Source organism: Plectropomus leopardus, chromosome 20 (assembly GCF_008729295.1).
Source record: "Plectropomus leopardus isolate mb chromosome 20, YSFRI_Pleo_2.0, whole genome shotgun sequence".
NCBI classification, from domain to species: Eukaryota; Metazoa; Chordata; class Actinopteri; order Perciformes; family Serranidae; genus Plectropomus; species Plectropomus leopardus.
This window is the reverse complement of record NC_056482.1, coordinates 25866722-25881400: the sequence shown is the minus strand read 5'-3', so window position 1 is coordinate 25881400 and position 14679 is coordinate 25866722. Positions and strand designations below refer to the sequence as shown.

General features: G+C 40.0%; 1 protein-coding gene across 2 annotated transcripts in view; it reads right to left on the bottom strand.

Moving 5' to 3' along the window:
• The window catches only part of xrcc4 (X-ray repair complementing defective repair in Chinese hamster cells 4), a 37904-nt gene extending 23848 nt beyond the window's left edge, over window positions 1-14056 (bottom strand). The window contains exons 1-3 of one of the 2 annotated variants that reach the window (XM_042508743.1): window positions 13834-14056; window positions 1627-1769; window positions 53-243 (exon numbers count right to left, since the gene is read on the bottom strand). In XM_042508743.1, the coding sequence (XP_042364677.1) occupies window positions 53-243; window positions 1627-1768 (333 nt within the window). In that variant the 5' untranslated portion in view covers window position 1769; window positions 13834-14056. Of the gene's footprint in view, window positions 1-52; window positions 244-1626; window positions 1770-4974; window positions 5060-13833 lie in introns of those variants that run through there. The other variant, XM_042508742.1, reaches the window with a different exon arrangement.
• Window positions 14057-14679: the final 623 nt, after the last annotated feature.

The window sequence follows — 14679 nt, the reverse complement described above, 5'->3', positions numbered from 1 at the left end:
TCGCTCGTCTGGTTATCGCACACAGATATGAGAGAAGACTGATGGCACTCACAGAGATGTCCCGCTGAACCTTCTCGTACGCCAGCGTGACGGCGGAGCGGCGGCCAAGCGGAGACGGCGTCAGGGTGAAGCCGTAGGTGTCGGAGCTCTCGCCGTCCGTCAGCGCCTGCTGGAGGTCCCGGACGTACCGCTCCGTCTGCATCTCCAGCTCCTGCGCCTCATCGCGCACCGCCGACTCGCTCACTGCAAACACACGGCACGAGGAAATGTCACAACGAGGACGACACCATCAGCCCGACCAGCATCCAAAGAGTTAAAAAACACAGCGAGCATAAAGAGTTAAACCAACATCGGCCTCATGCATGTATGACCAATGTTCTGCCTGTCCAGGATTTGCTCTTATTTTGGGATTTCTGGGACCCAGCACTGTTTTTTATTTTTGCTTTTCTCTGACGTCTGAGAACATTTTAGGAGCATGCCGGGCCGCATGCAACATTTTTTAAAATTTTGTCTTATATTTTCTGTTAATTTTCTATTATTAGAAAATATCAGAGAAGTCGACTCCAGATGCAAAAAAACCCCCAAAAAACCCCCACAAATCTGTAAGACAAAAAAAAAAAAAAAAAACCTATTGAACAAGCTGATACATGAAATCAAGAACGAACATTTTTCTAGGACTTTATGATATTTCCAGGATGTCAGGACGTTTCTGGGATTTTAGGACATTTTTAAGGTTTTAGGACATTTCTTGGATTTTAGGACATGAATAATTGAATTAAAAATACGCCTCATGCATGAACAAATGCTCTCTTATTTTTGCTCGTATTCAAAATTTGTCCCTGTTGATTTTGGGGATTCACCAGTGTTTTCTTATTTCTTTCTTTTCTCTTATCTTAGAGAAAATTTTACGAATGGTCCTGAGCGCTCTGCCCACGACACGAGAAAAACATCTCGCTTTCACAGACCACAAATTGATGTCCAACACAAAGAAAAATATGTTTTTATTTGAGAAACATTTTTTAAAAAATGCATGAATTATTTAGAATATAGAAAACATGTCATTATGTATTTGTGTATTGTATATGTATATATGTATTTGGATGGGTTTTTTTTCTTTATGTTTTTCATTGTCTGTAATTATTCTTGTGTTTTTGAAGAATATTTTCTGTATTTCGTTTTTTACATGCTTGGAAATAAATAAAAATCAAATCAAGAGTTAATATTCAGTGTTTAAAGTAGTTTTTTGTTATTTGTTGTTTGCTTTGCAGGTTTGTGTTTTACATTTACTGTAAAGTCTCTTACGCAAAAAATTAAAATAAATTATGCAAAAAAGAATAATAAATTATGCAAAAAAAGAAAAATAAATTATGCAAAAAAAATTAGGGCTGCCGTCAGTCAAACTAATAAATCTTCCTCTGAGTGATGCTGACAAGGTCAACGACGCTCTAAAACGTTCACAGGTGAGGTGAGAGAGGTGAGAGTGTGTGAGTGAGTGTGTGTGTGTGTGTGTGTGTGTGTGTGTGTGTGTGTGTGTGGTCACACAGGTAACATAAATCATAAATCCTGTCAGACGTGTTGAAGTCGAGCAGGGAGGTCGCTCTGAGTGACATTTGTTTGGATTTTTACCGTCTCCTCTCCAGGCGTCCTGTCCGTCAGTCAGCAGCAACTGGAAGCCTGAACCTAAGCTCCGCCCACTCCAGTCCACCCTCAGGAAGTAGGAGGAGTCAGGCTCGGACGAGACGCTGACCTCGCGCACCGACACGTTCATCCTGCAGAAAAAATTAAAAAATCAAAAATCAATCAAAATGACAAAAGCCCAGAATGACACCCAGAAATAATACAAGTCCTGTTTTTCTGCTCTGATGGCTGTGGGATCAAAAATGTCAGTTTGAATGGGTTTCAATGGAGCATTTTTGGACCTGAACAGTCTGAATGTAACTATTTAGTTCCCACAGTGTATTTTAGACTTATTGTAGGAGCTGAGCTGCAAATTCACTGATTACACTCAAATACACAATCTGGACTACATTTAGGACTAAAGGGTTAAGAAACTGGACGGCTGCAGAGAGGGAAAAGTATGCACCTGAATGACGAGTCTCACGGGGACGTTTTTTATTATTTTTGTCATTTTCTGTAAAAATTCTGAACTTTTTATTTATTTATTCTGCTTCAGATTGAACCCTGAACCGGTGTGTGTGTGTGTGTGTGTGTGTGTGTGTGTGTGTGTGTGTGTGTGTGTGTGTGTGTGTGTGTGTGTGTGTGTGTGTGCGCGCGCGTGCTGTCAGCCTCGCCTGCTGGAGGTGTGTCAGTCCAGCTGTTCTTACATCATCGTGCTGTCATGCGTCGCGGCCTGCTGTTCACGTGCCAGCCGACACTTTCCGCTCACCGTCTGCAAAACAGACCCTGGCTGCAGAAATCTGTGTGCGGCCGCGTTTGCAGGAGGTCCAGTTATTGTTTTACAGAGAGAACAGAAGACAGACTGAGGGTCTGAGGAGAGAGGGGATCTGTAAACCATCAGAGACCCCATAAGGCTTGGCCACGAGGAACCACAAAGCCCCCACGAGAGGAAACAAACAAGGCCGGCCTGTTTACGGCCTCAGAGCTGCTACACTCAACTGATAATTGTCATTCGCAATAAACACATGTTGGCAATTTATCAGGCTCCCTCTTAACACGCTCATTAAATATAAATATAAAAAGTAAAAAAAGTGACTGTTAGAAAAAAGTGCATTAGCCAACATATTGGAAAAAATTTAACATCACATAAAAAATAAAGACTACATATATTAGATAAAGTACAGATAAATCTGCAACAGATTTTCACTCCCAACTCGGCAAATGCCAAAACTTTGTCAGCAGCTGTAAACATCAGGCTGTGACGCTCTGCCACCACTACAGTGATACTCAACTGATGGCCTGCGGCCCAAACCTGGCCCCTGATACGTACCAAAACAGCAATAGAGCTTTTTTATCCAAAAAGTGCCAGTGGAGGATCACCCACACCCCCACAGACGTCCTACCGAAGACACTAATGTCCTAAAATCCAAGAAATGCCCTGAAGTCCGAGCATCCCAAAATCATAGAAACATCCTGAAATCCAAAAGCATGTCCTAAAATCCTAAAAATTTCAAAAATCCTAGAAACATCTTAAAATCCACTAAATGTCCTACAATTGTAGAAATATCCGAAAACTACTCTGAAATCCTAGAAAAGCCCTAAAAAACTAAAAATGCCCTAAAATTTTACAAAATATCCTAAGATCCTACAAAATGTCCCACCATCCTGGACAAATCTTAAAATCCATGAATTGTCTTACAATCGTAGAAATATCCCAAAACACACTCTATAATCCTAGAAAAGCCCTAAAAACTTAGAAATGTGCTGAAATCCTAGAACCATGTACTGTGCTGCTGCAAAAATGCTGAAGTACATCTCATGTTACATGTTTATGATCTTTTTCTTGTACTTTATAGAGTATTATAATGTATGGATTCTTCTTTTTTCTCAATTTGTTAATTTCTTTTCTTAACTTTGACTGAAATGTGCAGCTGGCCTGAGTGTTATGAAACGCTGGTTAAACGCTGGTTTTACAGAGCGTCGTTCGGTCGTGTGATGCACGCAGAGAAAATGATGCAACATGTCATCAGAGCTCACCGAGCACTGTGACGCAGCAACACACACACACACACACACACACACACACACACACACACACACACACACACACAGTGTCTTTTTTAAAAGATCTCTGCAGCAGGAAGAGCATCTGTCTCACACACCATCATTAGTTTAATTTATGGTCATTTTGAGACTTTTAGCAGTTTTACATTTTACAATAAAATGTGCAAAAAGTGGTTATTTAACGAGCTGTTTCATGTTTTTTAACAACACAAGCCGCACAGATCAGCTGATGTCCACACCTGCCGAAATACTGATGGACAGACTGAAGACAAAAAAGACAGGAAGGAAAACAGACTGAACACACAAAAAAGAGCAAGAAAGAGGCTGTGATAACAAAAAATCTACTTAGCATGTAGTGTATTGAAAATAATTCATTTTTTGTTTTTTTTTCATATAAAAACAGTGAAATCATGAAAAAGTTACATTTTAAAGGTTTAAATTCTGAAAATTACTGAATATTTTATATTTATGATTAGGACTGATGTTGGTTTAAAAAAATAATACATTCAATAAAAGTAGAAAATCATATTAATGATTTTTTTCACAGCTTGACTGTGAAAAAGTGCATTTTGTGTGCAGAACAGTTTGAATATTTAACACTGTACAAAAAACAATAATGTCAAAAAAATCAATGTTTCTGTAAATCACTGACATATATCCCAGGCTGTGATGATAAAAAACAATTCATTTAGTGTTGGGGTTTTTTTTCATCTAATAACATCGAAACATCATCAAAAACCTGGAATTTAAAGGGTTAAAATTCTGAAAATGAATGAGTATTTGATATTTATGATTGGTACTGATGCTGGTTAAAAAAATAAAAGCAGAAAATAATATAAATGTATGATATTTATAAAGCTTGACTTTAAAGAGCATTTTGTGTTTAGAGCAGTATGTGTGTGATATTAAAGCGGGTCGTCAGGGGTTAATAGACTTTTATTATTTTTATAAAGTTTACAGACTTTATTTTTGGGATGTTAGCATTGTTGGGATTTTTGTCCACAGACTGAAAACTTTCTGAAAACTGTTTTATTTAAATAAATCCACTCTTTTATCTCCCAGTTATAAATATCCGGAAGTTTTAATGAGAGTTTTTTGTTTAATACTTTTATTTTTTGACCAGCTGGTCCTCTGAAATCACACAGAAAGGGTTAAACTGCGACGGTCTGAGTGTTAGCTCGATGCTAACTGACACAAACAAACACGCTGTTTGTAAACACGCAGCACGCGACGACACCACAGAAGAAGAACGAGTCCGACAGCAACACGACGACGCGTCAGGTGTTGTCTTACCTGCAGCCTCACGTGCACGCGCGCTGTTTTCAGGACTAAATGCGCATTTAGCTTTTTTAGCTTCAGTTTAAACAGCTGCTGCCAGGGAAGCTAACTCCTGCGTCATCACCAGGCGACACAGCCGAACAGCTGATTTGATCAGGAACCACAACAAAACCACGTGGTCTCACAGCTCCGGTACCACAGCAAGAGCAGTAATACTGCTGTGTGCAAATATTCAAAAATAAATAAAATAAACAAAAAATAAAGATAAAATAAATGTAATATATACGAGCTCGTTAATAAAAATAAATGTTTAAAAAAATCATTACTTCAGTAAAAGTGGTAATACTACAGTGTGCAACTATTTAAAAAATAATTAATAAAAAAAAAAATAATGTAAATAAAAATCTCAAGTAAAAGCAGTAATATAACGGTGTGCAGAAATATATTAATAATCTGAATCAAAATAAGGTTTTAAAGGTGGGTTTTTATGGAATTTGCATTTTGTTGCACATACATTAACCCTTTGAAAACAACGCAATGAGCAACACAAGAAAAAATAAAAAGAAATTAAGAAAAAGATCTGGAGGTGGTGCTTAAAGATTATAGAAATTAATTCTGTAAATATAACTTTAAATATGTAAATTTGAAAATGACATAAAAAAATAGATTTATGCATTTTTAAAATTATATCACAAGAATAAAATTAATTATATAAAAAATTTTTTTTTTTTTTTTTTTAATGTTATTTTCTTGTATATTTTAATTTTTACTTTTTGTGACTGAGGTAATTGTAATTTTTTTTTGTTTTTTTTTTTGGCTTATTTATGGCAATGTCAAGTTTTTGAAAGACATCAAATAAACATGGAAAATAAACTTCAGGACAGTACTAAACATCAAGTACTTTGTTACATTACTTTTAATTTGGTAAAATCTAAAACTCTTTCTGTTACAGCAACACTTCAACATGTGGAGAATCCAAACTCTGACAAACACGGTTACAGTCGCGAAGCTCTGATTGGACGAGCAGCGTTTTGAAGAGGAGGATTTGGCTTGTTGGGAAATTTGTGGTCATCTTTTTTTCTTTTAAAATAAACAAATCCAAATTTACTCTGAGATTCTGCGACTGAAACTGAATATTTCCCACAGTCCTGCACACATGTGATGCAGCACTCAGAGGCCACCTGGGAGAGCTGCGCAGGTGACTCTGTGAACTCCACTCATGCATGAACGTCTCTCTCTCACACACACACACACACACAGACACACACACACACACACACACACACACACACACACACACACACACACACACACAGAGTAAATCCCCGTGGAGAATCAGCTGATGAAGGCCTCAGAGTGTGTGTTTCTTTAATAGAAAGTCTTTAATGTCGCGCGGCCTCTCAGAGCGATTATTCTTGGAGAGCGTGTGTGTTTGCAGATCATCGCTCTCTCGCAGTAATCCCTTCATTTCCCGCTCTGCAGCATGTGGCACGCAGCTTGTTTCCTTTGCCTCTCTGACGAGGAAACCAAAACAACGCCGAGGAGGCGAGATGCTTATATTTGACGGTTAACTGGCCTCGTGTCGTCACGTGTAACAGCTGTCTGACCTGAATATGCAGATAACGTGTTGTCAAAGATCAGACGTGAGTTGTGTTCAAATGTTTTGACGTGTGGACGGCTGCATGCAGATCTGCAGAAAAACAGGACTTCAGAGTTCATTTCTGAGTTGATATATTTTCTGGGTGCTCCGGCCGTACAGGAAACGTTCAGTTAATGTGCTTGCAATTGAGTATTTTCTTGTTAATGTGAGGAGATGCTGCCACAACCGCTACGCAGCTTTGTCGTCTGCACAACCTTCGTTGTGGCAACGTGAGGCAACGTGAGGCAACGTGAGGCAACGTGAGGCAAAGTGAGACGACGTAAGGCGACCTGAGGCGATTGCTGATGACGTGAGGCGACTTGTGGTGAGGAGACATGAGGCTAAGTGAGGCAACATGTGGCGACTGCTGGTGGCGTAGGCAATGTGTCGTGAGGCAAGGCAACTTATGACAACTTCAAGAGACATGAGGCGACGTACGGCAACGTAAGGCAACCTGGGGCAATGTGAGGCAAAGGTGTGGTGACATGAGGCAACGTGTGGCGATGTGAGGCACTGTGTGGTGACGTGAGGCAATATATGGTCATGTGAGGAGACTTGAGGCAACTTGTGGCAACGTGAGGCAACATGCAGTAGTGTGAGGCGATGTGGTGACATGTAGAGAAGTGTGACGACATGAGGCAACATGTGAGGCAACGTGAGGTGACATTGGGCGATGTGCGGCAACGCAGCAGGCGACTTTTGAGGCCTCTTGTTCTCTCCAGTTGTAGATCAGCGTTGCTGAGACATTTATTCTCAATGTATCCACAACATTACAACAAACATAACAAATGTAATGTATCCTATACCAACATTTATTCTGGAAATTTGAAATGTTTATGAAAATAATCTGAATAATGAAATCAAGAACACATTTCTTCACATATCAATGAGTTTTCACCTAAAATCTGTCGTAAACTGAGTGTTTGCAGTGTGAGAACAGAAAGCTGTTCAGGTTTATTGTGATGGAGATTTTTGGTGTTTAGCTGAGATTTAGGAAACCAGTTCAAAAAACCCCAAATCTTCCAGCACTTCAGGGGAGGAAATGCAGCCAAGTAAGAAGCACTGATGGCCTTACTGTTATTTTTGCTTAAATGTTTAAGTTGATCCCGTCAGTAATTCTTTCCTGTTTATCTTTTTGCATTTCATTTCTTTTATAAGCCATTATTATTATTATTGATATTATTATTTCCAAGGATGTCTCTCAGAGGCTGCGTCCTGTTGATAAACCTTAATTACCCTCATAACAAAAGAAATGAGATGTTATCTTAAGCTTAAAAAAATAATCAATAATAACTTCACTTATACAGCACCTTTCAAAAATACCGTTACAAACTGTTTTACAATAAAAAACAACAATAAAGCTAAAAAATTTGTACAAGATGTAATTAAAATATTTAGACTGCGGAATTAAAAAAATTGCTAAGCACGGCAAATGTTTTTCAGGAAGAAAGAAATGAGCAACAAAAGAAGAAATGACCAAAAAAAAAAAAAATAAGATACTCGAATAAAGTACAACAAAATGACCTGAAAATTAGTTTTTAAAAATGCAATAAATTTAGGTTTGTTTTTTTTTTTTTAGCTTTTTTTTCCACAAGAAATTTCCCCCTAACTTTTTTTTAGTTGTTTTTTTTAATGGACTATTTTTTTGTAATTTGTAGAACATTTATTATTTAGCTGCTTATGGCCAGTATTACATCTGACATACAATAAAATTAAAATATTCAAATATCAAAACATACTCCAAAAGTAATAACTGTAAAATAATTTCAAATATTTAATTTAAAATTTTAATTATTTTTTAAAAATCTAATCATTTCTTGCAATTTATGGATTATTTCTTACAAAGTTACTTATAGATTTTTCTCCATGTTTTTGAAAGAAAACATAGTTTTATAGAGTTATAAAACGTGTGTGAAAGCAGCCAAAGAAAAATGACGTCGCTCCACATTTCAAAGGGTAAATCACGTTTTTGCCCTCCTGAAAGCTTCACGTATGGATTTCCATGCACTAAAATCATACAGCGCGCCGTCACAGTGCAGAGTCTGTGTTTCATTAAAGCGCCTGATAGCGTCAGTTTTGGACGCCGTGATCGCAGCCTCCTCCATCCTGCCCACGGGCCTCCGTAATCCTGCCTCAATCAGTTAACGGAGCTGGCGTCCAGACATCCATGTAAACACATCTGTGCTCGTGTTTTTGTTTTTATTGTTGATGTTATTACTGCGCAACATATTCAGCCTCTGTGGCTGTGCGAGATGAGATCAACCTCCTCCAGAAAGCTGAAAAGGAGCGTATTAATTTGGCTTTATGTCCGAGTATAGTGAGCAACAACTCTGTCAAACAAAGCTCTTTTCTTGTGCTGTCCAGTAACGCGGCTCAGTGCGCTCAAACACATTTTGTTATTCCTGGAAACGTTCTCTCTGTTGGCCGAGTGAACGTTGGTTACTTAAGATCTGATGCTTTCTGCTTTACAGAGTCTGTGGCTTCCTGCTGCCGCTCAAACGGAGCCCAACACCTTCGCCAACCTGCTGCTGGATTCACCAAACGGAGACGAGCCTCAAACAGCGTCAGACGGCCCGTACGTGCGTCTGTTTCTGGGTCAGCAGCCGCTCAGAATAAAGAGCTGATTCACACGGTCGATACTCGCAGACCTCTGAGGGCCTGGAGATAGAAAAAAGGTCAATAAACGGGAGCCGTCTCCAGGACCCGGGTCATTTATTTACATTGGCACACGGAGGAGGTGGCTCTGGTCTCTGGTTGGTGTCGATGGGAACCGACGCTAAAGATCTGATCTGAATAGTTGAAACAGTGTTTGGAAAAAGGATAAGAGTCGACTTTAAAGATTTGTTCTGGTTCAGAGCGACTTGGACCAGTAGTCACCGTTCTGGCGAGCGGTTACGATAACATTTGACCTCACTGGTGATCTCAGGGCGCCGTACGTTATTCGTTATCCAGCAGCCGCGTTTTATCTTCAGAGCTATTTTTGTGGTTTTACAGAAACAATCAACAGAAAAAATGTTGGTATTGTTCGTTTCTGCAAACCGAACACGTTAATATGAATTTGCACAATTTTTTTATGGTGTACTGATACTCAGTTTGTGGCCCCCAGGCCACATCTGGCCCCTGATAGGGTGCCTGGTGGCCCCCAAACACTCTCTGATTCACAATAAAAATAAAGTGAATTCTTTTTGTATTTTTAGTCAACATAAGGTGCACGAGTGCACAAAACTGCATCACAATAGAGTCTAGAGAGCTAGCAACGTGTAATCCTAGCATGGTATGATCCTAGGAATGTCCTAAAATCCTAAAAACATCCCAAAATCCTAAACATGTTCCAAAATCCTAAAATCCAAGGAACGTCCAAAAATCCTAGAGACGTCCTAAAATGCTAGAGACATCCGAAAATCAAAGAAACGTCCTGAAGTTCTACAACATCCTACATCCTGAATAACATCCCAAATCCTAGAAATACTCTACAATACGGGATTTTGTCTCAAAATCTGAGAAACATCCAAAAATCTGAGAAACGAATCCTTCTTGTTGCTGTTTGATACACAGACCGGTGATTTCTGATGAAGCCGACAGTGAGTCCTCTGCTGCACACTGACAGTGTGACTGAGCCTGTGCAGACTTGCAGGGACCCGTCAGATAAACAGAAACATGTTTGTCGTGGCTCCCGGCGGCACCTGAGGGCCCGAGACGTCAGCTCGGCCTTATTAGCTCCAACAGAGTCCTAACATATCCGCACGGGGCCCTCTGCCTCCCTGTCGTTAACTTTCATCTCCTCCTCGGGACCGCTCGGGGATCCTTCCTTCCGCCCGTCTGCAGCGCCGTCGCCGCCTCGTGGCCTCCAGCGCACACACATGTGCATCAGTGCGTCCGTGCGTCAGACACTGCAGGCCGCGGTAATGACTTCCAGCTCAGTCTTTAGGTAACACTTCCTGTCAGCCGTCCCTGCCCGAGGACAGACGCAGCTCCCTGTGAGTCCTCCGTGTCACACAGCTGTCCTCCACTGATAGAGTCACCACTTCCTGTCTGTCACAGATCCACTCCATCAGCACCATCAAATGTCCCTACAAACCACAGACAGCTCACATCTGCGCGATGTTATGTAGCACAGCGATACTCAACTTACGGCCCGCAGGCCAAATCTGGCCCCCTATAAGGTGCCGGGCGGCCCCTCAAACATAAAGTCTAACAGTGAATAAAACAGCATTAAAACAGAGCCGAGAAAACGCACGAAATGTTGTATAATCCTGAAAATGTCCTAAAATCCCAGAAACGTCCTTAAATCTATAAATGTCCTAAAATCTGAGAAATTTTCTAAAATCCTAAAAAGATCTAAAAATCCAAAATATTGCCTAAAATGTCCACAAATCTCTGAATGTCCTTAAATCTATAAATGTCCTAAAATCCTAGAAATGTCAGAAAAACCTAAAACCCCTTAAAATACCTAAAAATTGTATAAGTTTTCTAAAATACTAGAAATGTCTCTGCCTCTGAGAACCGTCCTAAAATCCAAAAACGTCCAAAAATCCTAGAAATTACCTAAAATGCTAGAAATGTCCTAAAATCTGAGAAATACCCTTAACTCCCAAAAACTTCAACAAATCTCAGAAACGTCCTAAAATCCTAAAAAAGTGGGTCGACGCTGCAGTGATGACTTCCAGCTCAGTCTTTAGGTAACATTTCCTGTCCGTCCCTGCCTGAGGACAGACTCAGCTCCCCGTGGTCCCTCTGTGTCCTCTGTGTCGAAATTAGGTTAAGTTTTCTTATTTTATGTTTTCGGCAGTGTTTTTTTCTTGTTATGATTATAAGTTTTTTTATTTGTCTTTTGTTTCTGGTGTTTTTTCTAATATTTTTTAAATAATTTAGATTTTTGAGGGTTTTTTTTCAGATTTTTTAAAAATAATTTTGAGTTTTTTTGTTCCTTCCTTTTGTTGTTGAGTTGTTGTTTTTTCTTAGATTTTTCTGCATTGTGTACTTCTACTTTTAACACATTAAGTACACTTTCCAGGTTGTACTTTTACTTGAGCACCATTTTCAAAGCAGTACTTTTACTTCAGTAAAGGATCTAAATTATTCTTCCACTACAGGAAACAGTGCCTGTGTTGGGACTATTTTCAGCGGCGTATTAATCCACATTTGGTGCTGTGCTGAGTGTGTGTGTCAGCAGGCCGGTGTGTGTGTGGGAGTGTGTGTGATGATGGTGATGAAGGAACATGTCAGTGTGAGGAGAAATCAGGCTGTGGAGACACGTTCACTGCTGGTTTGGCTCTTTGTGGAAACTTGTGGGCGTCAGTTGATTTTTTGCATCTTTGTCTCACACAGAACTTATTGTTTCTGCTCCAAAGTCAACGTTAGTGAGTCTTAAAGGACCTCCACGCTGCTATCGGGGACGCAGGACGCCTCCAATACAGAGGCATTTAAACCAGGAGGCATTTAGGTCAAGATAGTTAACCTTGAAGTTTTGCAACATGAGCAAAAAAAAAGTCAAAAACTCCCTTTTAGTTTTTACAGTGAAACAGTTCAAAGAGTCTGTAAATGAAGGCGGAGCAGCTCATTAAGGTCTGGCCTGGTTTCAGAAGCTGGCTGATAATTGTGTCTGTGTTCATGCATATGGCATACATTTCAACCAGATTGTGTATTTGAGTGTAATCAGTGAATTTGCAGCTAAGTTCCTGCAATAAGTCTAAAATACACTGTGGAAACTAAATAGTTAAGGCTATCTGCCGGCGGTCAGCTGCTGTGGATGTGGCGATGCTGCTGGTGTCTGCCGTCTGACCACAGACTGTAAATAAAGATTTAAAGATTAAATGAATGAATTTAAAGATTCTTTATATACAGTCTGTCTGACCTGCAGCTGGATTCAAACGCAGTAAATCAGGCTGTTAGTCCACATGAGTCTGTTTCATTCACCCTCATGTAACGAGGCACCGAACTAACGACCTTTATTATCTATGACTAAGACCTGCATTTAGTTTGGAACAAGATTTAACAGTTATATTCAACAACAACAACAAAACAATAACAACAACAATAACAACAACAACAATGATAACAACAATAACAACAACAACAACAACGACAACGATAACAACAACAACAATAACAACAACAACAAAACAATAACAACAACAACAACAAAACAATAACAACAATGATAACAACAATAACAACAACAACAACAACGATAACAACAACAATAACAACAACAATAACAACAACAAAACAACAACAACAACAACAACGACAACGATAACAACAACAAAACAACAATAATAATAATAATAACAACAACAACAACAACAATAACAACAACAATAACAACAACAACAATGATAACAACAACAACAACAACAACGACAACGATAACAACAACAACAAAACAACAATAATAATAATAATAATAACAACAACAACAACAACAATAACAACAACAAAACAACAACAATAACAACAATAATAACAACAACAACAATGATAACAACAACAATAACAACAACAACAATGATAACAACAACAACAAAACAACAACAATAACAACAACAACAACAACAACAAAACAACAATAACAACAACAACGATAACAACAACAACAACAAGGATGATAACAGCAGTTTCTCAGAGAGCACCAGTAATAGTGTAAATGTTCCCGCTTCAGAGAGATGTTTACACATCTGGACACTCAGAAAGGACATTAACCGATTACTGCACAGACAAAGACATGTAGGAGACAGTGGAGGACAATGAGAGCGGAGTGGACACCGGCTAGTTTTCCAGTCAGAGTTAAATAATTGAGTTAAAGGATGATAAACGGACCCAACAACCGCAGCCTGTTTACGCTGACAGACACATAATCAGACGGATCGATCGTTTTTCTGTGAAAACTCGTGTTTCTATCAGGCTAAACAAAAACACGTTAGCATGAGCTTTTAGCACCACAGGTGTTTAACAGAAACTGTGGTAAACAGAGAGTTAACTACGCAGCAGAGCAGTGATGGTGACAACATTATAACGTGACAGATCACAGAAATATCAGAAATAAACCCAAACTGAGAGACTGAGAGACACTCTGCTAACCGGCGTTAGCATCGGAAACGTGCTAAGGTTAGCATCGGAAACGTGCTAACGTCAGCTCCGCAGCAGCAGCACAGTAGCAGCACACAGCCTGCAGCGTTTCAGCGCCTTCATTAAAAACATGATTTACCTGAGAAACAGAAACGAGGCTGACTCACCTGTCTGCAGTCCTGTCAGCTCCCGTTAGCTGTTAGGTGTCACCGTGTTTTTATCTCGGCTGGTTGAATTTATTCCTTTGAGCTCGTTTTTGGTCTTCGCTCTGAGACTCTGTCCTCGCGGTGTCTGCTGCTGTCAGCGGAGGAAAGAGCCGTTTTTTCATCGCTGGTGTTTGTTTTTCGGCCATTGTGTCGAAAATCATCGTGAGTTTGACTGAGTGTGCGCGAGAGAGGGAGGCTGCGCAGCGTGTGCACGAGCAGTGAGTGACGCTGAGTAGAGCCCTCCCCCTGGCTCTGATTGGCTGAGCTCCGCCGGCGCGGTGGATTTCTACAAATCTTAATAACAGCACCATGAGGAGCCAGAGGGACCTGATTCTTATTTATAATAAATCCGTGGATTTTTATGAAGCAGAAAAAGCTCCTTTTCCGGGTTTAAGGGCAGCCGAAGGTTGCCGAGCGCAACCGAGTGCGGCCGAGGGTTAACTCCCGCCGGCGGCGCGACCGACTTCCGGATTAGCGCCTTGGCTAGCTTGAATGGCGGTCTAAAAAATTCAATCTTTGCTCTTTTGGACTTTCCAAATTTATCGAGCCGGGTGATTTTCGTTCAGACAGGGATAGAGGACGTTTCGCGGAGGTTTTGATGCTCACAAAAAATTATTTGCTGATTTACAGACGTCTCTTTCCTCATGTGAGCAAATGGGGAAAAGTCTTACTGAGCCGGTGTGCATCACGTGACCGACTCAAACGGTGTAATTGAACTTTCGGTGCTACACGCATTTTGCATCGACGCATGGCGCACTTTCTGTGGGCTTTATTCTTCCACAGATCACCTGCCTCATGTTCTCCTCT